Raw genomic sequence first — 27,936 nt, 5'->3', positions numbered from 1 at the left:
GGGAGATGGAAGGACAAACTGCAACAACAAAAAAGGCTTCGTGGCATGGGCAGAAAAGCATGACTATACTTAAGACTATTGCAGTCACAAATTTTAAAATGAATATACAAGAGACATTTTTTTGTCAAAATATGTACAAGAGACTGACATGATTCGTAGCTGAGCAGTTGGATCCAAAGGTGTGATTACACTAGTTCCATTGGTTCCTTGGAAAACACTGGGTCTCTGTTGCAACATGGTCTCCTGAGTTCTTACTGAAGGGGAAGGGGAGCGAACATATCCATGACTGCCAGGTCGGCCAGGCTGTTCTGAGCCTGCAGAGGTGAAAAAGAAAAAGAAAGAAAGACATAAGGAGGAAGCTACAGACAAAAGGAAGCAATGCTTATGGATTGTTTATTTCCTAATACACCTAAATAGAAAAAAAGGAAAACAAGACAAGAAACTTGATAGTCTACTTTCTGGCCTTTCCAGAAATATGTTCTAAAAGTTTCCAAATAAAGATGCAATAAAACCGCAGCAGTAACCTGAAACAAAACGTCAGCCATCATTTACTGTCATTTCCATTTCTCTGATAAATTTCAATCTTGATCCCAGAAATAAAACAGCACCAACATAAGTTCATCTTTCAGATTCTTCCTCAAACTCCAGTCTATACATGATTTCCAAAATCCAATCAGGCACAACTTTCTAAGCATCATAATGAAAATAATATACCACTGCTACACTAGGGTTTGAGACTGTTTCAACCAGTTTGTCCTGCTTCATTTCTTCACTGTCCCCTTCACGGGTGACTCTTTCTCTCAGCAAGCTCTCTTTTGAAATGAAATCATTCACATTATCCTCCCACAAAAAACTTGGCTCTCACAATTATACTTCTACAATATTTGGTATGTTTTTATTCACTTAACTCTAACTCTCCCATAACAAAGTCAGAGCTTGGACTTGGTCAGAACTACTTCACGCAGAGGATTTTGAACTCTCAAATCCCTCCCCAATCACTTTCTTCTCGACCTTGTCTTGTTCTGTGTCCTCACTCCAATCTTCTAACCTGCTCACTGGCTTCATAACAGCTAGCTGTTTTAGCACACACCCCTCTTCTCACACACACCATCAGCTCAGCCAGGCTTCTCAGCAGTTTTCTCCCTTCTAACCATTCATCAGCTTATATGAATATTTATTTTTTAATTAAATTTAAAAAATTTTAAGAGACAGCGTCACACTCTGTTACCCAGGGCACTCCACAGCTCACTGCAGCCTCAAACTCCTGGCTTCAAGGGATCGTCCCACTTCAGCCTCCTGAGAAGCTAGGACTACAGGTGCGCAGCACTGCTCCTGGCTAATTTATATATATATTTTTTAGAGACAGGGTATCACTACGTTGCTGAGGCTGGTCTTGAATTCCTGGCCTCAAGCAATCCTCCTGCCTCAGCCTGAGTAGCTGGAATTGCAGGCATGAGCCGCCATGCCCAGCTTACCTAAGTATTTCTATGGGATATATATTCCTAGATGTGAATTACTAGATGGAAGAGTATTTAAAATTTCTATCTCCACAGAGGCTACACCAATTTACACTGCCATTGCCAACATGAGTTGTCTGTTTCTGCAGAAACTCCAACACAATATTTATCAACTTTCTTACATGTCTGATGCAGAGAAATGGTATCTTTGTGCCTTAAATATAAATTTTGTTCATCAGTAGGATCACAAATATTTTAAAAATCTAGTCTCTACCAAAGTTATGTATTATTTGTATGAGGGTTTCTTAATTAAATCAATTTTCCATGTTTTATGCAATTAACATGGAATCAATATTACTGTTCTGCCTTACAATTCATTAAAGCACTTCCTATAGTCAAATTCTTAGTGATTTTTATTGTACACAGATAAAGGTACATAGATAATCTTACTTTACATAGATTATACAAGGTCTTCTGGGTGACACAGTTATAGCTAAATGTGTTTGAGCTTTGTAACCACTGAATTATTTAACTCCTCAGAAATATTACTGGATCAAATATGATGACTATCTTTCGGGCTCCTTCCATATACTGCCATTCATATTGATTTCAAAGATTTGTTTCCTATGACAGTATCAATGTGACAACCTTCTGCCACTGTGCCCTTTGGTTCTGTACTTAACTCTCTGATACGTTTCTGCTTCCTTTTGCCCCGACCTAGATCAACTCTCCTGGTAATATCTAAAGACTGACCTACACTTCTTTTCACACTCTTGCCCCTTGGAAATCTCATTCAAGCCAGAGCTTCAGCTTTTGCAGGTGACTCCTAAATCAGTATCTCCAAGCTCCATCTTTTCTTCTGAGTACCAGATCAGAGTATCTGACAATACGCACATGGTCAATGATTTGATTTAATTAAAAGAACTGAAAAGAGCAAGCATACCATGGATGAAAAAGATTCCCCATGGACACATGAGAGGCTGGGCATCCCAAATCCAAGTCAGAAATGCTCCAATATCCAAAACTTTTTAGCTGACATGACACTCAAAGTAAACACTCACTGGAGCACTTCAAACTTCATTATTTTTGGATTAGGAATGTCCAACTGGCATAATGCCAATATTCCAAAATCTGAAAAAATCCTGGTTCCAAGCATTTGGGATATTCAACCTGGATGTCTAAAATCATTACATCTTTGCTTTCACTCATCATGCTCTATCTTTATTGCAGACTAATCTTGTTCCTCATCTCTTTCTCACTCCCCATATCTAGTTAAGTCCCTTTGAGTCTACAGTGATATTCTTCCCAGCAGTTCTTTTCTGGCCATTCCCAGTGTAAAGTATTCCAGGCCACCATTAGGATGCATATGAACTACTGACAGTCTCACTGGCCTTCTGGGACCAGCCATACCCACTAATCCACCTATTCCATTCATGTGTAAATGTCCCTCTGATCATGTCATCTGCCTCCTGGACACAACATTTCATTGTAATTCAAGATGCTACACAAGCTGCTAACTATTTTCCATTCCTCCTCTAAACTCAAGCTCAAAAACACCTTCATATCTAGGAGTTTTTGCTAGGGCTGTTCTTTCAGCCTTGAAAGCTCTGTGACCAATATCTTCAGGCCCAACCGCAGTCCACTGTTTGCACCAAACACAAATGATACCTTCCTCATGAAAACATTTTTCCGTGTAAAATCCATGTTTCCACCACCTCAGCTGTTACAGCACTTTCACCTGTTTTTCACTTGGGGCCTGTAATAACGATGTCTTAGAATTTTTGTTTGCATCAAACATTTTTGTGCACAGCATTAAACACAGCATACAAGACTGCTAAGATGTGTCCAGAGAATGGAGGAGCAGTGCCTTTCACTGACCTGGCCGCAGGTAGAGGTCAGAGGAAGCTGCAGCAATCCGTTCCCGCTCCCGCTCCCGCTCCTTCTCCCGCTCCCGTTCCCTCTCGGCGCTTGCAGCAGCTGCAAGGTGTGTTGGGTGTCCTGTAAAACATAAACCTGCAGCTTGAAGATAAAAATATCAACTGACTGAGTATATCAAACAATTCTGAAATTCTAATGACTGAAAATTTTTCAAAAAGCTTCAAATTTGGGATATAAGAAGCTTCTTTTGGCCAGGTGCAGTGGCTCACACCTATAATCCCAGCACTTCGGGAGGCCAAGGCAGGTGGATCACCGGAGGCCAGGAGTTTGAGACCAGCCTGGGCAACATAGTGAGACCCTGTCTCTACTAAAAACACACAAAAAATTAGCCAGGTGTGGTGGTGCGCACCTGTAATCCCAGCTACTCCAGAGGCTGAGGCATGAGAATCTCTTGAACCCGGGAGATGGAGGTTGCAGTGAGCTGAGATCACACCACTGCACTCCAGCCTGGGCAACAGAGCCAGACTCTGTCTCCAAAACAAACAAACAAACAAACAAAAAAAAACAAGAAAAGAGAAAAAGGAGTTTGTTTTATTAAGAGTCCTGGATAAGAACTGAAGCATAACATAAGCTTTTAAGGCATTTCTAAGGTATCTAGTGACAGTTGGCACATAAGAACTACTATTAAATGTTAAAAGAAAAACAAGAAACCAAATGAAGGAAAATTGCCCAAAATACCTTAAAAGGCTATGTTGTAAAAACATAAACACAATGGTTCTATTAGAGAGGTGTGTGACTGTAGAATCTTACCTGGAGACATGGAAGCAGAGTTGTATGGCCTGGGAGGGAAAGTAATCTGCGTACCAGGAATATAAGTGATTCTGTCCATGGGAGGAGTGCTTGTTCCCCCTGGATGAGGCACTAAAATTGTTGGAGGCATATTGGTCAGGTCAATGATTCCTATCCAAAAGACAAATATAATTTATGTTAAGTGTTATTCTAAAGGTACAGAACCATACATGACTTTTGGATTTTGTCTATCTCTGTGAATCAAGGACAATTTGTATATAATATAAATAAAAATGTTTACTATCATCATTACTTTTTAAAACATTCTTTAACTCTAAAGAAGGATATTAAAGACTGTACTTCATATCAGTAACCTCAAAGTATGGGGAGATTCAAGAGACAGAGAAATTTGTAAAACATGGATTACAAATACTCAGCACAAGGATTTGGTTTAACTAAACCAAAATTTCAGTATTCACCAAAACACCTTCTCTCGATGTATGTCTCTGGGCTAAAAAGTCTATGGGAAGGATACAGTGTTCTTTTCTTTCTTTCCATCATTCATTCAACAAGTGTTTATTGAGTACCTAAGAAACACTGGGTAAACATAAATATTCTATGAATTCTGAAATGCAAAGACACACACCTCTCGTTGCTGGGTATGGAAGACCCAGTGGCTGCTCTCTTGGGGAGAGTCCTCTGGCCACATCTGGACGCAAGTTCACTTGCATCTGTTGTGAGGTAATGTAATCATTTAAGATTGTCTGTCTTGTGTTCTCCATTGCGTAAAGCTGATACTGACTTGGGTAACCTGGAGTTGGTGAAAGCTGTCTCTGAAACAGGTAAGCAGCCGCTGCTGATTGAGAGAATGAAAGAAAGGCACTGAGTTTTGTCCTGGCTGAAATGCATTTGCTAAACACCATCTACAAAAGAGTAGAGAAAAATCATGTGCTGAGCTAGTGCACATGGAACTTTTACTTAGTTATAAGGATTAAGGTGGATTTATTTTAGACCTTGATATATTAGCAGTATCACTTCTAATTCATTCTAATGTCTGAGAAGTAATGGAAAAAGGGGAAGGATAACAGTAGCTAAAAATTTCTCAAGTACTTTTACTTTCAATCTTTGATATGTAACTTTATTATATTTTTACCTGCCATCTGCAAGAGTTGTGTTTGAAAACAGAATTGTTTTTACAGTACTGATCATCCAATACAACCAACAGAAATGTATACGAAAACACTTTGTGGCAATCAGTAACTTTACTCTCCAGGGGGTGAAAATGATTAAAGACTATAAGCATTTAATTAGCCCATATGTTTGGAGCAGACTGGCAAACTTTTGACATAAAGGGCTAAATGGTAAATGTATTTTAGGCTTTGTGGGCCTTTTCGCATCTGTCACAGCTACTCAACTCTGACACTGTAGCACAAAAAGAGCTACAGAAAAAAAGAATAAATGGTGTGGCTGTGTCCTAATAAAACTTTATTTACAAACACAAGAGGCAACAGGATTTGGCTAAAAAGCTGTAGTTTTTCGCAACCCCTAGGTGACAGAATGACACAAGACACATGACACAAGGAAGGGGTAAGGTGTGGTAAAAAGTAGAAGATAATGTCTCTCTCCTCGAAACATTATAATCCAGCTCAGGCTCAAAAACAAGCAAATGAAACCATTACAAAATGAAGACTATGATAAACACTAAATAGAAACTAGAAACATTCCATTTTGTCTGAGAACCAGAGTGACCTATTTTATATGTATATGTTCTCCCTAGAAAAACAAATAACATGTTTTCTGGAATATTTGCTTCCCCTTCATCTAGAAGCTAGGTAAGTCTGTCAGCTGACACAATCTGGGACACAGTGCCCTAAGTAATAGGTATTGGGCTCCTCTGAAACAGTGTTTTCAAATGACACATAATTTGATGACATTTACACAGCTTTTTTTTTTTTTTTTTTTTTTTTTTGAGGCGGAGTCTCGCTCTGTTGCCCGGACTGGAGTGCAGTGGCCGGATCTCAGCTCACTGCAAGCTCCGCCTCCCGGGTTTACGCCATTCTCCTGCCTCAGCCTCCCGAGTAGCTGGGACTACAGGCGCCCGCCATCTCGCCCGGCTAGTTTTTTTGTATTTTTAGTAGAGACGGGGTTTCACCGTGTTAGCCAGGATGGTCTCGATCTCCTGACCTCGCGATCCGCCCGTCTCGGCCTCCCAAAGTGCTGGGATTACAGGCTTGAGCCACCGCGCCCGGCCTACACAGCTTTTAGATAAAACATTTCCCACAGGTACTTTGCTATTATGAAATGTAAATAACCCTTAGAATTCTTACGTTTAAAATTTAGCATACTGATAATGAAAAATTCTTCCCTAAGGACCAAAGTGAGGCACAAGTATGCTGTGTTCTAATTTGCACCTGAAGGATATAAGTAATAAGCAAAGCAAAGAGTTTAGGCCAGAGAAGAGGTCTGAGCAGAAAACACATGTGTGACTGGGCTCAGCCAATAGCGGCAAGGAAGAGCAAGGACTGCACCCTGGGAGGACAAGGTGCAGCCTCTGGTCCTGCAGATTATAACAGCCCAGCCGAGCCTCTCTGTACCAACCAATGGGACTGCTCCCCTCCCTTCCCTGTGTAAAACACAGTGCCCTCTGCCCAGCACAGACTGCTCTCTAGAAACCTGCACATGTCTGCACCTATCAGATTCTGTCTACGAATGTCAGTGGTGTTCTAAAGTTTCTTCCAGCTGTACTTGTTACTAGAATTATATACCTTAATGACATAATTTGTAAGTCAAAGAAGAATGAAGAGTGGTTTCTCTGAAAACTAAGTTAATAGCTTTGGAAAGACTTGATATAAAAGTTGAATCAGGTGTGGACCAGACAACTTTAAAAGGCTGGAAAAAAATCTAGAAGGATTCTGTATTTAGATTGCTTGGAAGTGTCTTTACTTGGAAATTCTAGCTTTACTTAAAAAAAGAAAAACGTGGAAATGTGAATTTCTTTTATATAAGACAGTGAGCTTTAATCAATCGTTTATGAAAAAGCCTTGGCCTTAGATCAGAGTACTGGTAAATGAACATCTATGCTGTAAGTTAACATGTTTAAGGTATGCCCCTGTCATTTTAAAATAATTATTCACATTAACCCACATTTTCAATTAGCTTCACCAAGTGCCATAAGAGAGCTTTTCATATACTATTATTTTTAGTTCTTTACTGGGTGCTGATAAGATTTTATTTCTTGATCTGGGTGCTGGTAACATGGGGGAATTTAGTTTGTGAAAATTCACTGAGCTGTACATTAATGGTACTTGCAATTGTACTATATTGTACAACAACAGAAAGCTGAAAAGGCATACAGGTGGCATATTTATTTGCCATAAATTATCACTATATTTCGTGTTTACCAGGATCCAAAGCCCTGTGAAAAGGCATGGCTGGATCCAAGTGCGTGGGCAGGTGGCTCCGATAAACCTCGCCTGCAGCGCTGCTTCTGTGGTGGGGATCAAACGGACTGTGGCTCACGACAGGGTCCACCCCAGGCACTGGAGACTTCGCTGGGATACTTTCCCTCTGCGTAGGGGTCAGTGTCGATTTCCTTTCATGATTGGTAGACTTGTTAGAAGAAATTGTAACTGGAAAAAAACAGCCAATGCCACAAGTTCTTAAGAAACTTGCAAAGTATGATAATATTTGTCCATTTCTCAACCATTCAAATACAGACTATATTCATGTATTTGGATCTTCTCTTTTCCCTCAACATTTAACATTCAATATTGCAAAATATGAAAATGCAAACAACTAGTAGAAACTGAGATTTGGAGAGTACTGCCACCTTTTGGATCACAGCACCAGTATTTTACCACCTTATATAACATTAAAAATAAAATTCAATACTCTTCTTTAAATATCATTATGAATGATTGTTTTTTGTATGACTTTAACATTCTAAATTCTTTTGTCCCCACATGTAGTAAACTTCAGTTTTCTCTCATTGCCTGTGTTATGCAACTTCCTTACTACCCATTAATCATGAATTTCACTAATTTTTTCCTTGCTCTGTTCTTCCACAATGACTTTCTCATTACTTCACCAACATCTATCTCCTCCCTACTCCAGCCTCTCCTCTTTTAAATGATGTTATTCAGTGTTCAAACTGTCCCACCAATAACTATATATTCAAACACTTATTAGCCATCACCCTCAATTTTTTTTTTTTTTTTTTTTTGAGATGGAGTCTCTCTCTGTCGCCCAGGCTGGAGTGCAGTGGCGTGATCTCGGCTCACTGCAGTCTCTACCTCCTGGGTTCGAGCAATTCTCCTGCCTCAGCCTCCCAAGTAACTGGGACTACAGGAGCACGCCACCATGCCGGGCTAATTTTTTTTGTATTTTTAGTAGAGACGGGGTTTTACCATGGCCTCCCAAAGTGCTGGGATTACAGGTGTGAGCCACCGCACCCAGCCACCCTCAATTTTTTTAACTGTGGTGAAATATACATAACATAAAATTTACAATTTTAGCCATTTTAAAGGGTACAATTCACAATGGCATTAAGTGCAAGCATGGTGGTTGTGTAACCATTACATCTAATTACTATGATTTTGATACTATAAACTTTACCACCAACAAATCTGCCTGCCCAAAGAAAGAAATCACACTGGTTTGTCACATCCCCTTCCAAGTCCCAATGTGCTCAAACATGTAGTGCCCTTCCCTCTGCAGGGCAACCCTCCATCAGAACTAAAGCTACAAGCATTTGGACTCACCCCTCTATCCCTAACAAGGACTTCCCCTTCTCCTCACTCTGTGCTATGCCTCTCACACCTACCAAAACACTCTTCTACAGCTCACAGTGCCCAGCCCAGGATGTAGCGTGTGAGCCATCAATAAATTTGTATTATAAAAAAAAATGGTAGGTGGATGCATTTTTAAGGGCCTCAGGTTGATTCAGGGACCACTTGGTAAAAATCACTTCTCCACTGATGTAGCTGCCAGCAGCATGGGGTTACAGTGGTAACAATGATAATGACAGTAACACCAACAGTTTAATTCACATTTATCGAGCCCTTCGTAAATACTCAGCACCATTCTAAGTTCTTTACATGTACTACCTTATTTGATCTTCATAATAATCCAGAGAGGTAAGTCTTAATGTTACATTATGATTTTACAGATCAGGAAACTAAGCTACAAAAAAGCTAAGTAACTCATCTGAGTTTATGCAGTAAGAATGTTAATTCAAGCTTATGCAGTCTTGTTCCAGAGGCTACTTTCAGTTTTCACACCACATTGCCACTGAAGGAACAATGTGAAAACTGACTTCCAGAAAACCTTATGCAATTGGCCGAAAATCCACTCTAAAAATATACTTACTCTACAGCATTTCTGGACTGTGTCGTAATCTGCACTTGATTTAAATATTAGGTATTTTACTTAAATTATGCCTACTTTTAAATTAGTAGCCTTCCATACTTCTAGAATCAAGCATGACCTGCAGATCTTGGGATACTCTAAAGCTAACAATTTGATATTTACTACTTGACAAAGGTTTTTTTGTTTTGTTTTGTTTTTTTAATGCAATAAAAAGGATCAGACCAAGCAACAAAAGTAACATACCATCAGAAGTTCTGTTCATCATGGGTGAGCCTCTGGACATGGTGTTTTGATAACTCACAGGGGTCCTCCGTGCACTGGTGTCATCGTAAATCCCAGGGCTCAGTTGTGCTTTGGGAGCTTCATGCAGTGTGGACCTAAGAACGGAGGGGCCAGAGCTTACCACTGACGTGTGCCGGGAACGCACGGGTTCGCCTGCTTTCACATCCTCATATTTTCCCCGTTCTACCACTTTTATGTTCTCTGGCACAATTTCCAGCGGAGGCATTCCACGGGATAGTTTGCTAGGCCCCGTGATTAAGGATTTGACATTGTGTTTGATGGCAGATTGACCTGAGTTGTTGTCAAATTTTATTGGTGTACCCTAAAGGGAAAGACACAAACATTACAGGTGGCAAAGTCATCTGGCTACTTTTCTATCTCAGGTCTATGTCTGGCCCATGGCAGTTACAGTTCACTGTGGTGACCTTTTTTTGTCTGTTGGGCATCTCAATTGCAACCCCACTGATCCCAAGCTGCATACTTTCCCACATTCCACACTCCATGCTATGGACACAAGAAAACTTGATGATAAGAAGTACGCAAGGCCTGGCGCCATGGCTCACACCTATAATCCCAGCACTTTGGGAGGCTGAAGTGGGCATATCACCTGAGGTCGGGAGTTCGAGACCAGCCTGACCAACATGGAGAAACTCCATCTCTACTAAAAATACAAAATCAGCCGGGCGTGGTGGCGGGCACCTATAATCTCAGCTACCCGGGAGGCTGGGGCAGGAGAATCGCTTGAACCTGGGAGGGAGAGGTTGCAGTGAGCCGAGATAGTGCCACTACACAAAGGCCAAGTGCGGTGGCTCACGCCTGTGATCCCAGCACTTTGAGATGCTGAGGTGGGCAGATCACTTGAGCTCAGGAGTTCAAGACCAGCCTTGGCAACATGGCAAAGCCCTGTCTCTACAAAAATACAAAAATTCTGGGTGTGGTGGTACATGCCTGTAGTCCTAGCTACTTGGAAGGCTGAGGTGGGAGGACTGCTTGAGCCCAGGAGGTTAAGGCTATAGTGAGCTATGATCATACCACTGCACTCCAGCCTGGTCCACAGAGCCAAAAAAAATAAAGGTACAGGAAACTTTCACGTTTACTTCCAGGAGGTCTGACATCATAAGAACCACTTACAATTATATAGTCACACTTCTTAAAATGTTCCCTAAATATCAGTTACTGACAAAAAGAGCCAAAACTTAGTTACCTGGGAAATGGAACCCTCAATTATCGGCCTTGTGCTCTGGACCACTTCTGGAGTTTTCCGACTTTCCTGAGTTAAAATATCTTGCCTTGGAATCTCATGAATGGAACGCCCCATTTCTTTGATGGTGGTGATGCCATCATACGGTTTTCCTTTGGTAATGGCACCCTCAAACGCTCGTATGGGAGGACTTTCCCTTTTAATTTGTTTGGGATATTTCAGGCCATCTTCAAAGCTTTCAGTTGTTGCTCTTGGTGTCCCTTGAAAAAGAGTTCAGGAAACATTAAAATAGAGCTGATGGTTGCACAACAATGCCATGGAACTGTGCATTTAAAAATGGTTAAAATGGTAAATTTTGTTACACATATTTTAACATAATTTAAAATAGTGCCTTGACATCTTGTAGTTTCTAATTAATTTTCTATTTACAGTAGATCCTTTAATCAGTATTCATCAATCATTTCTTTAGGGTTGCTTGAGATATAATATTAATGCATCATTCATAATAGTCACAGAATGGTTCTTGCATAATAAAGATATCTCTATATTAAAAGACTAAGCAACTATCATCTTTCAATAAATTATGTAGCTCAGAGGCAGAAAAGTAATAACCAAGACTTTAATATTTCAAAAGGGAAAATATCTTGAAAAGCAGAAATACACTGTAAATTAATGTCAAACTATTTTGCCAGGAAGGCAATTATAAATAAAAATGCAAAACAAACAGAAAGTTTACCCTGCATTATGGAGCCAGACAATACAGTCCTTTCTTTGAGGTCAGAATGAGGACTCCCCCTGGGTAATGCTCGGCATATCAGCCCTTCCAAAACAAGAAAGCAATCAATTATTCAACATAATGTATATGTCAACTAACATACACTGAATGCTGTTCTTAAAGTATATGTTTTTGATAAATGCTCTATGAAGGAAGGAATGTCAATTTAAGTTTGTGAACTTTCCAGAAGTACCTAATATGACATCACACAGTCCTTTGTAAATATTTTCCTAAACAAAAAATGGCCACCAAAGGCATCTAATGAAAGGTTAAAAAGGAAAGATACCTTCAAATTAAATCTAAAATCCCAACACTTCTTTATCAAGAGGAAAGAAGATACAGGATTGGAAACCATTGCTTAGTTTTGAAATATACTTGTAATAAAGGGAAAATGGGAAATACGGATACCATAAAAATAGGGAAAATGTATTAAATGAAGCATGCAAATTGAAACGAAAGAGTTGTAAATAACCTCCTAAGAAGTTTCACATTATTGTTGCTAATAAATATAAATCAAGGGTTAGAAATAATCACACACATTTACAGTAAAAGTGTGTGTGTGTGTTTTTTTAACAGAGAAAAATGCAGTTCTTAGAGAATTACACAGGACTTACCCTGCTTTTAGTATTTCATCTAGCTTAAAATTGGTTGAGGCAGGTTAACATTTAAACAAAGTGGGCCATTAACAGAACAAAATCCTACTGATCGTGTACTGAAGGCATATCACATGAGCAGCACCAGTTCAGACGCCTGCCTCCAACCCTCACACAGTGTTAGGTACGATCCCTTACTTTACAGAGGAAGAAACAGGCTCAGAGGAATTCACCAGGGAAGGGTGAAACTGAAATTTAAATTCATGTCTTTACCCATTACACTGCTTTATCTGTCTCACAATTCAAAAAGAAGTTCTCATAACAATTTTACCTTTTTTAACTCACTTAGCTGAAACAGGAATAATCTGGAAATTGTAAGAGCATTCAAATATGAACATTCTAATAGTAACCTATGACCAATTATGCTTAATTTTTACCTCCTTCCATTGTTATGTGCCACTTTATGTATATACAAAGTTAATATAAATATACATTTCAGGTGGAAATGATAAAAACTGCATACAACTTAATTCAACAATGCAAACTTACTATATAAAATTACATGTATCAAAATAACATTCTGAAAACAGTGCTTTACCCTCTAACGGTGCTGATACAGGAGACTCCCTCATTGATATCCCTTGCTTTATATTTCCTTCCACTGATTCATAGCTTCTCTTTAAACTGATTTCATGAGCTGTTCTTGGACTCCTAGTCCCTTCTCGGGCATTCTTAATATCTACAGAATACACAAACAAGACTTGCTCAGACAGAGCACATGGTATACAATGTACAGTAAATAGGTTAACTTCATAGTCTATCTTATAAAAATAATATAAAAACTTGTCTTAACCTACAATAAAATCTGTGTGGATGATTCATAAAAATATATTCATTCATTCAAATACGTTTATTGATGCCTACTGTGTGCTAGGCATAAGCTAGGCTTGCAGATTAACAAATTAAGTCCCTTTCTGCATGAAACATACCCAATAGTACAGATTATGTTGTGCAAAAAGCTATGAAAGGAGAAGTATGATGTGCTATGAAAATGCTAGGAGAGAAACCTAACACCTCCAGGTTCAGATAAGCCAGCTTAGAGGAAGCAATGTGTAAGCTGAGAATGAAGGATGAATAAGAGTTGTTCAAGTCAAAGGTAATAGGAGGAGAAAGTACGGGCAGAATGAACAGTGAACACAAAGACCCCAAGGTGAGACAGAGAATGGTACATTAAAAGAACGTAAGCTTGGTAACTGGCTAATGTGTAGAGTGGAGTTGGGAGGAAGAGTGTAGGGGAGGTAAACATAGAAGTGAGAAAGGAAAAATCTGAAGAGTTACGCTGGAAGCAGCTCCTGGAGGGGTGATAAAGCTAAGGTAGGGGCTTGCAGTTATCTCAAGGGTGATGGAAAAATCAATCAAGGAGTGATGTGGTACACACTTTGAATATGGGTGAGACTGAAGGTAGGGAGATGAGTTAGGTGGCTGCTGGGTTAAAGATGATGGTAAGAGTGGTGAATACAGAGTAATGGATGGATTCTAGACACTTTAGGAAAATGAACAGAAATGGCTTAGTGATTTGGTGGACGTGGTGTGTAGACTTCTGGTTTGGACAATGTACATTAATTATTAATTTCTTAGCCCCAAAAACAAAATGTTAATCAAAATATGCCAGACATGTAAAGCAGAGGGAAATAAGAATGCTATCAAGCATTTTACAGCATTTGGCACTATGTACACACATACTTTATTTCTTTGTATTGGAAGAGAAAAAGCATAGCTAATGACTACTCCAAGGTCACAGAGTCAGGTGCAAATAAGAACTCAAACTCAGTCAAAACTTTGGCTAATATTTCTATCACATTTGAGTCATTCTTATAAAATACTACTACTGAGAAAATATAACTTAATACATCTAAAAAATGTACACAGACATTAAAATAGTTTTATTAAGAAGTATTTAATATTCTTATCAAGATTATCAGAGTATTATCTACCCTCTAATTCTTAAATCATAAAACATGAATCTCTTCAAAATAAAAGTATTCTATTAAAGTTCAACAAAGGCTCTTTACCTAAGCTAAACTGACCACAGTCGATAATCTTAGCTACCACCTATGGGACATTTAATATGAGCTCTGCGTTGTTAATTACTTTTCATTGACTGAGCTGATATTCACAAAATTCTCATGAGACAAGTATTACTAACCCCTTTTACTGAGAGAAAACATAGGCTCAGCAAAAATAAACTGATTTCCAGATAGCAGAAATGTGGGAAAACCCAAGCCTATACTGTAATACTGGTTTTGGTACATACATACAATACTTACTATCATATGACAAGATATGTCCACTTTTGCCTTCATAAATAACATGGCCTTTGGATGCAGCTTCCTCTCTGCCTTTCTCAGGACTGCTGTCTTCAATGGGCATTCTAGAAATGGACCCCTTCACCAAAGCTTCTGTTGGTATGCCAGTCTGGGGCAGAGCTGGAGTGCCCTGCCATCAAATCAAGCATCAAATCAAGGAGTAACCGGAGTTTAGGGAAAACACAAGGTGTTCAGAAAATTTACCCTATCACAGTGTCAGGCTAATCTATAGCTTCAAAGAAGAAAGCACACGTACATGAAAGGAAATTACACATTGAATTTTTATCGACATGAAGACATCCTGTACCTTCATCCTTCAACTCAGCTATGTAACACTTAATATTATGACAGGTATATTAGGTGAATCAACTTTGCTCCCACCTTCATGTGAGGACTCTATTACAGGACTTAACTCTCAGAAGTTTCTCTTAAGGACTAAAATCAAGTAAATGAAACAGCTTTTATTAGGTTGCTGCAAATGTAATTGCAGTTTTTGCATTGTTGAAATTTGCCACTTGATACTGGAATACATTCTTAAATAAATGTGGTTATGTTCTTTTTTCTTTTGAATGTAGTTATGCTACATATCATTTTAATGTGCATTTGTCACTTTGTTTTTTGTTAATGACTTATTACTTGCTGTTTATTTTATATTTATTTTAGACGATGAAAATGATGTTAGACGGCCGGGCGCGGTGGCTCAAGCCTGTAATCCCAGCACTTTGGGAGGCCGAGACGGGCGGATCACGAGGTCAGGAGATCGAGACCATCCTGGCTAATACGGTGAAACCCCGTCTCTACTAAAAATACAAAAAAAACTAGCCGGGCGAGGTGGCGGGCGCCTGTAGTCCCAGCTACTCGGAGGCTGAGGCAGGAGAATGGCGGAAACCCGGGAGGCGGAGCTTGCAGTGAGCTGAGATCTGGCCACTGCACTCCAGTCCGGGCGACAGAGCGAGACTCCGCCTCAAAAAAAAAAAAAAAAAAAAAAAAAAAGAAAGAAAATGATGTTAGACAAAAAGCAAATTCAAGTGATTTTCTTATTTAAGTTCAAAATGGGTCGTAAAGCAGCGGAGACAATTCATAACATCAACAACGCATTTGGCCCAGAACTGTTAACAAGCATACAGTGCAGTGGTGGGTCAAGAAGTTTTGCAAAGGGAAAAAGAGCCTTGAAGATGAGAAGCATATTGCCTGGCCATCAGAAGTTGACAACAACCAATTGAGAGCAATCATTGAAGCTGATCCGCTTACGACTACATGAGAAGTTGCCAAAGAACTCAACATCAACCATTCTATGGTTGTTCGGCTTTTGAAGCAAATTGGAAAGGTGAAAAAGCTCAGTAAGTGGGTGCCTCATGAGCTAAGCGAAAATTTTAAAAACTGTCTTTTTGAAGTGTTTTCTCCTATTCTAGGCAACAACAAACCTTTTCTCAATCGGATCATGACATCCGATGAAAAGTAGATTTTAAGCTGGGCACGGGGGCTCATGCCTGTAATCCCAGCACTTTGGGAGGCCGATGTGGGCGGATCATGAGGTCAGGAGATCGAGACCATCCTGGCTAATGCGGTGAAACCCCGTCTCTACTAAAAATGAAAAAATTAGCTGGGCATGGTAGTGGGCGCCTGTAGTCCCAGCCACTCGGGAGGCTGAGGCAGGAGAATGGCGTGAACCCAGGAGGTGGAGCTTGCAGTGAGCCAAGATCGCGCCACTGCACTCCAGCCTGGATGACAGAGCGAGACTCTGCCTCAAAAAAAAGAAAAAAAGAACAGTAGATTTTACACAAAAACTGGACCTCAGTGGCTGGACTGAGAAAAAGCTCCAAAACACTTCCCAAAGCCAAACTTGCACCAAAAAGAGGCAGTCTGCGTCCAGTCTGAGCCACTACAGCTTTCTGAATCCCCACAAAACCATTACATCTGACAAGCATGCTCAGCAAATGAATGAGATGCACTGAAAACTGCAATGCCTGCTGCCAGCACCTGTCAACAGAAATAGCCCAATTCTCCAAGACAATACCTGTGTCACAACCAATGCTTCAAAAATTGAATGAACTGGGCTACGAAGTTTTGCCTCATCTGCCATATTTTCACCTGACCTCTCTCTCTACCACTTGATTCAAGCATCTCGACTACTTTATGCAGGGAAAATTCTTCCACAACCAGCAGAATGCTTTCCATGGCTGGGTGTGGGGCTTAGGCCTGTAATCCCAGCACTTTGGGAGGCCGAGACGGGCGGATCACTTGAAGCCAGGATTCAAGACTAGCCTGGCCAACATGGCGAAAACCATCTCTACTAAAAATACAAAAATTAGCCAGGCATGGCTGCACACACCTGTTAATTCCAGCTACTTGGGTGGCTGAGGCAGGAGAATCACTTGAACCCTGGAGGCAGAGGCTGTAGTGAGCTGAGATGGCACTACTACACTCCATACTCCAGCCTGGGCAACAGAGCAAGAGGAAGGGAGGAAGGGAGGAAGGGAGGAAGGGAGGAAGGGAGGAAGGAAGGAAAGAAAGAAGGGAAAAAAAAAGAAAAAAAGGAAGAGGGAGGTAGAGAGGGAGGGAGGGAGGGAAGGAAGGAGGGAAGGAAGGAAGGAAGAAAGGAAGGAAGGAAGGAAGGAAGGAAGGAAGGAAAGACGGAGCTTTCCAAGAGTTTGTCGAATCTCGAAGCATGTATTTTTATGTTACAGGAATAAACAAGATTATTTCTCATTGGCAAAAATGTTGATTGTAATGGTTCCTATTTTGATAAATAAAGATGTGTTTTAGCCTAGTTGTAATGATTTAAAATTCACAGTCTGAAATCACATCTTCGCACCAACCTAATATAAATTTTCTAATAAAAAGATAAGTAAGTTTTAAATTTAGAGTACTACAACCTTCTCTCAAACTGTGATATGAGGGTCTCTCAAATTGTGATATGAGGGAAAAATAACTTTCGAATATGAAACTGACTACTAGGTTGTCAGGCCTTTGGATGCCTCCGTGTTGTGACACTGATTCAGTTTAGGGCAGGTTATCTACATTTTCACCATCGTCAGTCCTCCTCTGGCTTGCCAATGACCATGATTCGTTTTACTGTTCCTTTAAGCAGCGAGCCCTTCCTTCAAGGAAAATTGTTCACAGAACCTAACACATAGAGCATTTTGTAAGAGAGAACAGCTTGGTCTAAAATAGGAGTTAGAGGCCTAGACTGAGTTTACTCACACATTTAGGGTCACCACTATGAGTACTGCTAAAACCCTAGAGAGCACAATCTGATACCATATGCTTAAGAAAAGTGATAAAAGACATACATTTACTTCTCTAGTCATTAAGTGAACTCATTAGTAAATATCTAGAAATCCTTAACACCCACTTCAGAAGTACTCATCTCAAATGCACAAACAGACTGTAAAACAAACAGATCAAATTTAGTCCCCTTTGGCCCAGTTCATACTGCCTTTCTTCCCACCGTTTGGATACCAGAGTGAAGAGAAAGAATAAAACATATAGGCCCATTTACTTTCCTCTGTCCATATTAAAGTATTAGCTTGCTGCAAAAACAGACACACACTGACCAAATATAAAAGGAGACTTTTTTGAGATGGAGTCTTGCTCTGCCACCCAGGCTGGAGTGAGGTGGCACAATCTCGGCTCACTACAACCTCCGCCTCCCAGGTTCAAACGATTCTCCTGCCTCAGCCTCCTGAATAGCTGGGATTACAGGCGCACACCACTATGCCCGCCTAATTTTTGTATTTTTAGTAGAGATGGGGTTTCACCATGTTGGTCAGGCTGGTCTCAAACTCCTGACCTCATGATCCACTCGCCTTGGCCTCCCAAAGTGCTGGGATTACAGGCGTGAGCCACCGCGCCCGGCCTAAAAAGAGAGATTTTAGGAGTCAGTTTGTAACTTTCTTTTCTTCTGTTTTTAACTTATCCACTCAAGGAAGTAGTATGTAAACTACATTTCAGAAAGAAATCACCTGGGAACCTCATTAAAATGGTTATTTTAATTCACATGATCTAGAGTGGGGACTGACATTTCTGCATTATCCTAGCAAGCTTCCCGGTGATGCCAATGCTCTGGTGCACAAACCACACTTAGCCAGCAAAGCCCTAGCCGAATCAGTGAAGGGCTTGCCAGCCCCCACCAATGAGGGTTGGGTTTCAGTAAATCTGGGGTAAGCCCTGAGAATTTATATGTGTAGCAATTTTCTAGGTGATTCTGATGCTACTGGTGTGGGGAATCATAGTCTGAGAACAACTGTCCTATAGAACAGGAACTAGACAAAGAAAAAACTTGTGACAATGAATGAACACTTTAGAAAATGCAAGGCACAGGTTTCTGTTTACAATGATTTCCCAACACAGAATTTTCCCTCTTATGCGTATACATAAAAAGGCTAAGAACTTTTAAAATATCAAGTTAAAATTAACAACTAACGGAGAGAAACTGTATTAATCAAACTAGTGATTTATTTAGCCCAAAACTGGAAGATTTTTGGTGCTTTTGTTAATGCCATCCACATTTCCTGGTTTAGCATTAGATTCTAACAAGGCAGCTCACATACTGAGATTCTAGAACTACCTCTCCACAGGGGCAAAAGTAAGCAAATAATTTGTAATGGTTTTCTTCTCAATTTCTATTTAGGCTAAATACATGGTAAAAGCTTTTCCAGGAAGACAGTAAGAGCTGCATCAATTAGAACATATTTCTTCTTCCAATTTGCAAATAAGTGACCTTTTCAAATGAACCAAAGTATACATAATATAGCTTCCAGTCAAAATGATCACATTAACATCTCTGTGCAGACAGTTTGTAGATCTAGGTTTTACTACCATTGAGACCCTGTCCCATAATGCAGAAAAATGAATTTAAGTCACAAAATAGCCAAAGTGCTAAGAATTATTTATCATTTTTTCCTGAGCTTTAGTTGAGTATATCAGAGATGATCATAACTAACCTGAGTGATAGAGCCCCGTAGAGATGAAATGCTCTCCACTGAAATTTTGCTGGTTGGAGTTCCCCGAGTTATACTTCCTTCTTGTATGGCTCCTGCGGTACCTGAATACAAACAAAGCTATTAGCAAATTACACCCCCAGACCCTGCCCCAAAACACAAAAAAACAGCCCCTACTTGGGATAGAACTCAACTAGAAGAAAAGAAAAAATAGCACAAAACCCATCATGTTTGTTTTATTAAAATGTACTTCCAAAATAATACTAAAAAACTGCTGAAACACGGAACTTCAAAGTTTTAAAATGACTTTTACATGGAAAGAAAACAAATTTAGAATTTAAAGACTATAGTTTAAAAAGTCCATCATTAAAATATACTAATAACTTACTTTAATAAATTTATTGGGGACAAAAGTTTAATATTTCTGCCAAACAGCATATTTTACCTCTGACTACACCTTCGTGTTGGGCCCTGACCAAGAGACCCTCAGGTTGTGAGTTTTGGCTTCGGGGAGAAAATTCTTCCTGCTTGATGTAGGGCAAAGTAGCTGTGGAAAGGCAGAGAAACATGAAGCAATCCAGTACTAAATTACTGGCTGTGATGCTACAAACGTAGATGCATTATGACTGTATTAACTCACTGACCTGATTTGGCAGATTCCTGTTGCCGTGGCAGTCCAAGAGAGATAGATCCCACTGAGGGCTTGGGTGTTTCTTGAGTGTAGGAAGCCTGATTATGAGAAGGCAAATAAGTGCCTGGTGTTCCCTAAAAAAAAAAAAAAAAAATTTAAAGATTAAACAAACATTGTTTTTTCACAAGGTCAATTTCACAAAGTCAGCAATCCCATTTCTGTTTTTTAAAAAAAAGTTAAACCCCTTCTACCCAAAACTAAGAATAGTTTTTGTAAAGCAAGATAATCTTCATCGTAGATTGCTTAAATTTAAAAAAATTTTAAGCGGAGTAGGATATGTCTTCTAAAATTACCATGCATTACATGTAGATAGTATTTACTACTAATAAATTACATAAATAAAGCACTAATACGTTGCAATAAAAATGTAAGCTACTATTATTAATATTCACTCCTACTAAAAATGCCATGGAGAGTGGTATCAGCAAATACAGCAAAGTAATAAGGACTTCCAAAAACTCTCTTCCATAAAAGCAACAAGAAAACCTGGAAACGTTTTAAGAATCAACCTTTTTTTTTTTCTTTTTTTGAGATAGAGGTTTGCTCTATCACCCAGGCTGGAGTGCAGTGGAGCCATCTCAGCTCACTGCAACCTCCACCTCCCAGTCTCAAGCAATGTAAGAATCGACGTTTAAAGAACCCTGGAAATTAACCAAAGGCTTGTAGAAATCTGGAAACATTTATTAAAAAAAGCTGAATCTAGGTAAAAACAATGGGCTTTGTGGGATTTTAACCTGTTCCATTCTCATTCTCCTGATTAAGCTCTATGGTAGTGTTGAAAACCAATAGCCCACAATCATAGTGCAAACCAGCTACCTGGCACCCTCTAGAAGGGAAAGAGCAAGGCTGGAGCTCCTTAAAAGCCTAATTCCCAGATAACTGTCATTGTCCGACTTGTCTGCTGGTTCTCTGGGAGACTCCATTCACAAAGCTGTCTTTATTTGACCTGACTGGGAGAGGAGGTGCAGGCTTGTCAAAAACCATCAGAGGCAACTGATTAACTTCTCCACTGCCTGAGACAGTAGATCACAGCCAGGGTAAACAACAGGCTAACCAAAACACTTAAAAGGAAAAGCCAGAGAATGAGATGTTCATGGGGGTCTGAAAAGCTCCAACATATTCCCTAGAACCTAGAATGCTACACACATGTGCAAGGCTATGGATATGCCTAGGAAAGACATGGGAAGACCCCACGCTCTCAACTCAGGCTGTCCTTAAGGCTCTGCACACCAGGAAGTAAAGACTAAGGCAAAGCTATCAAGTGCCCAACACACAAAGAGCACACCTCAGCAAAGACTGATTTTACTGATTTTAGATATTTAAGGAAATCTGTCTAATCATTAGCTAATCACTAAGTTCATCTGACCTCAGTGGCCACACATAACAATACAGACTTTACAGAAGTTGTTAAGAAAAGTCACTAAGCAAATAATAACAGCCAAAAGAAACAGAAACAATAAGCCCTGAAAAGAAAAGTAGGGGGGACGCGGGGGGATCCAAGTTCCAGAGTTGCTACATTATATATAATGTCCAGTTTTTGACCCAAAATTATAAGATATGCAAAGAAACAGGAAAATGTGAGCTGTACATACAAAACAGATCAGGGAACAGAAACTAAAGTAAGACTTTAAATCAGCTATTATAAATATATTCCAAGAACTAAAATGAACCATGTCTAAATTAAAGGAGGCCAGGTGCAGTGGCCTGCCTTCTTGAATCCTTACACTTTGGGAAACCCAGCAGGAGGATCACTTGAGGCCAAGAGTCTGAAAACAGCCTTAACAATATATTAAGACTCTGTCTCTACAAAAAATTAAAAAAAAATTAAAAGCCAAGGCATAGTGGTGCATGCCTGTAGTTCCAGCTACTCAGGATGCTAAGGCAAGATTGGGCCCAGAAGACTGATGCTGCAGTGAGCTAAGATCATGCCACTGCACTCCAGCCTGAGCAACAGAATTACTCTAGGAGATAGAAGAAGAAAAAAAAAGAAAGTACAAGAATGATGTTTCACCAGATAGAGAATAGCAACAAAGAGAAAGAAATCATTAAAAAGAACAAAATAGAAATTCTGGAGCTAAAAAAATATAAGAACTAGGGGTGAGGGTGGGTCTCAGCAAACTAAGAATGGAAGGAAACATCTTCAATCTGATGAAAGACATCCATGAAAAACTTAACATTTTGCCTAACAGTAAAATACTGAATGCCTTCCTTCTAAGATGAGCAACAAGAAACGCATGTCCGTGTTCACCAATTCACTATTTAGCATTCCTGTATCAAGACCATCCTGGCCAACATGGTGAAACCCCGTCTCTACTAAAAATACAAAAAAATTAGCCGGACAGGGTGGCACATGACTGTAGTCCCAGCTACTTGGGAGGCTGAGGCTGGAGGATCGCTTGAACCTGGGAGGCAGGGGTTGCAGTGAGCCAAGATTGCGTCACTGCACTCCAGCCTGAGCAACAGAGCAAGACTCTGTCTCAGGAAAAAAAAAAAAGAAAAAATTCCTAACTACTCGGAAGGCTGAGGTGGGAGGATCGCTTGAGCCCAAGAGTTGGAGGCTACAGTGAGCTATGATCACACTACTGCAGAGGAAGACTTTGTCAAAAAATTTTTTAAAAATTTAAAAAAATTTAAAGGAATCAAACAGCCAAATATAAATCAAACAAAACATGTACAAATCTCTAAAGTGAAAACTTTAAAGCACTGCTGAGAGATACAGATAAATGAAAAGATATACAAGTTCATGGATTAGAAGGTTCGATGTTAAGATATCCATTTCTACCCCAAATTGATCTATGGATTTCATACAATTCCAACAAAAATCCCAGCAGATGGGTGGTTCGTGGTTTTGTTTTGTTTTGTTTTGGTCTTTTAAACCTTAAACTATGATTTGAAGCATTCTCAGATGTTTGGGGGGGCAACATCTTCTTAAAATGGGTCCCTGTGCTTGCCTTCTGGGGAGGCAGTGCTGAGCAGGTGAATCATAAAGCATTTATGCATATGTTATATGCCCACTGCACCCACCTCTTCCCCACAACCTTTGCCTCTTGGGTGGTTTGTGCTACTTTCCCCTTACTTTGCTACATTTCTATAGTTAAGTTGGTTTTACTTACAAGATTCATGTTTAGGGGGAAAAATAAAACTCTCCCTTAAAACATGTTTCTACTCCTCCTGCAAATAAAATAAATGAAGTGGGGAAAAGACAGGACAGGACAGGAAAGGAAAAGGAAAAGGAGGATGAGGAGGAGGAGGAGGAAGACAAGGAGAAAGAGAAGGAGAAGGAGGAAAAGGAGGAGAAGGAGAAGAAGGAAAAGAGAAAAGATCCCAGCAGAATTTTTTTCTTTAAGTAGACTGACAGATTGTTTCAGCCTCTGCTGCTGCCAGATGTCCATGAAAAAGTGGGGGCAAAAAAAAAAAAGAGCAGGTTCTGAAGTTCACCCTTGACTGAACCTACCCTGTAGATGTTGCTGCCAAATGCTAGCAGTTTCTCCAAGACAGAATTAAAGTGAATGGAAAAGCTGGGAATCTTGGTGGAGGGGTAGTAACTATTGAAAGGAGCAAGAACACAAGCACCGTAACTTCTGAGGTGCCTTTTTCCAAAGGGTATTTGAAATAGCTCACCAAAAAATATCTGAAGAAGAAGCTATGTGATTGGTGTGCATAGCTGCTAACAGCAAAGAGAATTTCGGATTATGTTACTTCCAAATTAATCAGGACAAAGAAGAGAAGGAAGATGAGGATTAAAACTCATTTACCTGGAATTTTTTGTATGAGTCCTTGAATAAAACTTGGGAACCAGGCCGGGCGCAGTGGCTCACGCCTGTAATCCCAGCACTTTGGGAGGCCGAGACGGGCGGATCACAAGGTCAGGAGATCGAGACCATCCTGGCTAACACGGTGAAACCCCGTCTCTACTAAAAATACAAAAAAAAAAAAATTAGCTGGGCGCGGTGGCGGGCGCCTGTAGTCCCAGCTACTCGGGAGGCTGAGGCAGGAGAATGGAGGGAACCCAGGAGGCGGAGCTTGCAGTGAGCTGAGATCTGGCCTCTCCAGCCTGGGCGGCAGAGTGAGACTCTGTCTCAAAAAAAAAAAAAACAAAAAAACAAAAAAAACTTGGGAACCAAAGAAAGTGGGGGAGACAGAAATTGCTAAGCTGATTATATAATTTATATGAAAATGCGAAAGGCATCAAATAGCCAAAACAATCTTGAAAAACAAAAACACCAAAGACTTATAGTACATGATTTCAGGACTTACAATAAAGCTATAGTAATCAAGACTGTGGTACTGCCAAAAGGATGAAAAAGTACATCAATGGAACAGCATGGAGACAGTGCAGAAACAGACCCATATATACTGTTAAACGATTTCTAACAAAGGAACTAAAGCGATCAAAGGAGTAAAAGACTTTTCAACTGGTGCTATTTTCAACTAGAAATTTACATAAAGATGAATGTTAATCCTGACCTCATACTATACACAAAAATTAATTTGATTCTGGTCATGGGCCTCAATATAAAAGCCAAAATTATAAAGCTTTCAGAAGAAAAAAACAGGCAAATATCTCACAACCTTGGAGCAAGCAAAGATTTCTTAGCAAAATAAAACTAATCATAGGAGAAAAAAGTGTGTATCTATATTTAGACTACATAAAAATTTGCAACTTCTGCTCATCAAAACACCAGTAAGAAAATAAACAGACAAAAAACAGAGAAAATATTTGTAATACATATATCTAACAGAGAACTTTCAACCATAATAAAGACTTACAACACAGTATCAAAAAGACTCAGTAGAAAGAGACAATCTGACTTAAATAGTCACTTCAAAGGTGTACAAATGGCCAATAAGCACATGAAAAGTGCCCAACACTGTTTGTTGTCAGGGAAATGTGAAATACAACCACAATAAGATATTATTACACACCAAGTATGACTAAAATGACCAAGACTTGATAACATCAAATGAAGCAATCATGTCTCGTACATTGCTAGTGGCAGCATAAAACTGTAGAACCACTCTGGAAAAGTATAAAGCATACATAAACCTAGTAATTCCACTGCCAGGTAACTGTACAAGAAAAATAAAAACATATGTCCACAAAGAACCCATTACAAGAATGCCCAGCTTTATTCATAGCTGCCAAAAACTGGAAACAGCTCAGGTTTTCATCAGCAGGAGACTGGATAAACAAACTGGTATTACTCAGCAATAAAAAGGAAAAAACTACTGATTACATAAAACCCTGGATGAATTCCCTAAAACCATTACACTGAGTTAAAGAAGACAGATGCAAAAGAGTACACCATGTTTGATTCCATTCACAGGAAGTTCTAGAAAAGGCAAAACTAATCTACAACAATAGGAAGTCAAATAGTGGTTGCTTCAGGAAGTGGGAGGGGAGATGGGCTGGGAAGGAACATGAGAAAACTTTCTGAAGTGAAGAAGTGTTCAATAAGTTGACAGGGGTGTGACCACTGATGTCCATGTTAATCAAAACTGATGGAACTCTTAAGACCAGACCATATCTCAATTTTTTAAAAACTAATGAACCAGAAAAAAGATTTAGTGGCCAAAGTCAGAGTAAATTATAATACTAACCACCTACAATTTAATATTTAGAGCCTTTACCATAGATTGGTGAACAAATATTCTACTGTTTGAAACTAAGTTTAAAACTCGGTAAGTTTAGAGTAATGTAAATTAAACTAGGTGGTATGCCAAGTGTCAAGTGTAATTAAATGGGTGGTATGCCATGACCACTCAATCTGGGTACATAACTCACTGAAAGTTCTGATTTGTGGCAAAAGTATAGTGACTGCTGCATTTTCTGGTCATTATCTCTTGAAATTTCATATTCAGACAGATTATTATTTATTAGTACTCTGACAGATCAGTGCAAGAAGGAGGGACAAGTTTTAACAAAGCCATATTCAACAAGAAATCTACTGTAAAGAGAAGTCGTTTCACCTGTGAGATGGAGCCTCCCATTATAAAAGACGGTTTTTCTGAAGCCACTGTGGTTTTGGATGACGGGATGAGAGGGGGCGGTGGCCTGGTTGGTCGAGTTGTTGGAAGCCGAACGCCTTCAGGGAGATTAGTTATCACTTGATGTGGAGCAGGCTGAAGGACTTTTAAAAGGAAAGAAAAATGATTTTAAAATAGTCCATTTCCTAGTTTACAACAGGTTACCTCTCTCAGTCATTCCTGAATTTTTAAATCACAAATTAAAAAATGCAAGATGAAACCAACAATGAACATTTCTATTTTAAATTTCTCATTCACGTAAGCCTGTATACATATTTAAGTCACAAATACTATTTGTGGGGTTGAAATGTTCAACTCTCTTTCAAACCAGAGCTTCCACGCTGATGCTCATTTCAAACTACTTCTGCTTAGCATAGCAAACATCAGTCTTCAAATATTTATCTCTTGCCACCACTCTTAGGGTACTTCTTAAGAACAGCTGATAACACTACTTCATAGAATGCACATACATGACTGACAACCAGTTATACATCCTTTTTGCATCTTGCACATTTTCAGAAACATTTACTGATTCCGGCTCTCACAGAACACCTGAATTTTGGGGATGGGGAGATCTCAAGAATTTTACAAATTCATGTACTCTTCTTAAAGGAAGAGCCAGTCAATGTCACAGTATAAATGTGTGAACACAAATCTCCCAGTGGCCCAGTGAACTCAGCTAAATACAATTGATGATGGAATGCAGAGAAACAAAGTCATTTTGAAACAGCAAGGACATGTCCTGGAAGAGCAGTTCATTCACTAGATTAAACCGCCCACGTGGAACATGTGTGGGTGGATGGCCAGCAGCCACTGCACAGAGGAGTGATATTTACCTGGCGGGACACTATAGCGGGCTGCACTCAAATCAGGCTGTGGAGCGGCTTTACTGACTTCTCTTGGAGAAAGCCTACACGGTGAGGCTGACCTTGCTGCAGTATTGTGCATCTGTGCTTCCTGTTCTAGAGCACGTTTGACCTCAGCATAAGGCATATAGGCGACTGATTTTCCTACGAAAGTTAAAGTTATCAAAATAAGGGAAGAACCCCAAATTAAAATAGTAAGTGTGAAAGGACCAAGCCCACACCATCCAGGGGCAGATCCGACTATATTACTAACATTAAAATCTAAAATTCCTGGGGGCAAAATCCACCCACAGAGAAGTTAAGAAATCCTCTAACTCTAAATCTTCTGTGTATCCTCAGATACTCAATTATGAGTTTTCCCTTTAAAGGACCAAGAACTTCTCTTTCCTCTTAAGGAGAATCAAGTGTTTTCACATGCAATAAAATCACAACAGGCAAACATCAGATTATCAAGCAATTCTGTTAATTCTAATCTGGCCTGACTGGAAGTTATTAGCTTTGCGAGGATTTCACAACTCTTATAATTAGCCTGTTGAAGCTCACTCCATGATAATATGCACAGAAATAAATTTAATTAAGAAATGGAAGAAGGCTTTCAAAAGATGCAGATCAAACTAATCCAAAAATCCTATATAAGCTTATCAAAACCATTCATATAACTACAATAATACTAATTAAAATTATTTATCATGTAAGTTACC

At 39.6% G+C, this 27,936-nt stretch overlaps 1 protein-coding gene across 13 annotated transcripts in view; it reads right to left on the bottom strand.

Moving 5' to 3' along the window:
* The window catches only part of NCOR1 (nuclear receptor corepressor 1), a 191,012-nt gene that overhangs the window by 34,446 nt on the left and 128,630 nt on the right, over positions 1-27,936 (bottom strand). For 7 of the 13 annotated variants that reach the window (XM_033181763.1, XM_033181758.1, XM_033181762.1 and 4 more), the window contains 15 exons: positions 27,206-27,379; positions 26,313-26,473; positions 20,296-20,416; positions 20,097-20,198; positions 19,655-19,755; positions 14,670-14,838; positions 12,941-13,081; positions 11,711-11,794; positions 10,978-11,234; positions 9,735-10,095; positions 7,526-7,753; positions 4,771-4,980; positions 4,146-4,295; positions 3,336-3,455; positions 149-314 (listed from right to left, as the gene is read on the bottom strand). In XM_033181763.1, coding sequence (XP_033037654.1) covers positions 149-314; positions 3,336-3,455; positions 4,146-4,295; positions 4,771-4,980; positions 7,526-7,753; positions 9,735-10,095; positions 10,978-11,234; positions 11,711-11,794; positions 12,941-13,081; positions 14,670-14,838; positions 19,655-19,755; positions 20,097-20,198; positions 20,296-20,416; positions 26,313-26,473; positions 27,206-27,379 — 2,545 coding nt within the window. The remainder of the gene's footprint in view (positions 1-148; positions 315-3,335; positions 3,456-4,145; positions 4,296-4,770; positions 4,981-7,525; positions 7,754-9,734; positions 10,096-10,977; positions 11,235-11,710; positions 11,795-12,940; positions 13,082-14,669; positions 14,839-19,654; positions 19,756-20,096; positions 20,199-20,295; positions 20,417-26,312; positions 26,474-27,205; positions 27,380-27,936) is intronic. The other 6 variants (XM_033181769.1, XM_033181766.1, XM_033181771.1 and 3 more) reach the window with 4 other exon arrangements.

Source organism: Trachypithecus francoisi, unplaced genomic scaffold (assembly GCF_009764315.1).
Source record: "Trachypithecus francoisi isolate TF-2019V2 unplaced genomic scaffold, Tfra_2.0 Lachesis_group20, whole genome shotgun sequence".
NCBI classification, from domain to species: Eukaryota; Metazoa; Chordata; class Mammalia; order Primates; family Cercopithecidae; genus Trachypithecus; species Trachypithecus francoisi.
This window is presented reverse-complemented; position numbering and strand designations above follow the sequence as displayed.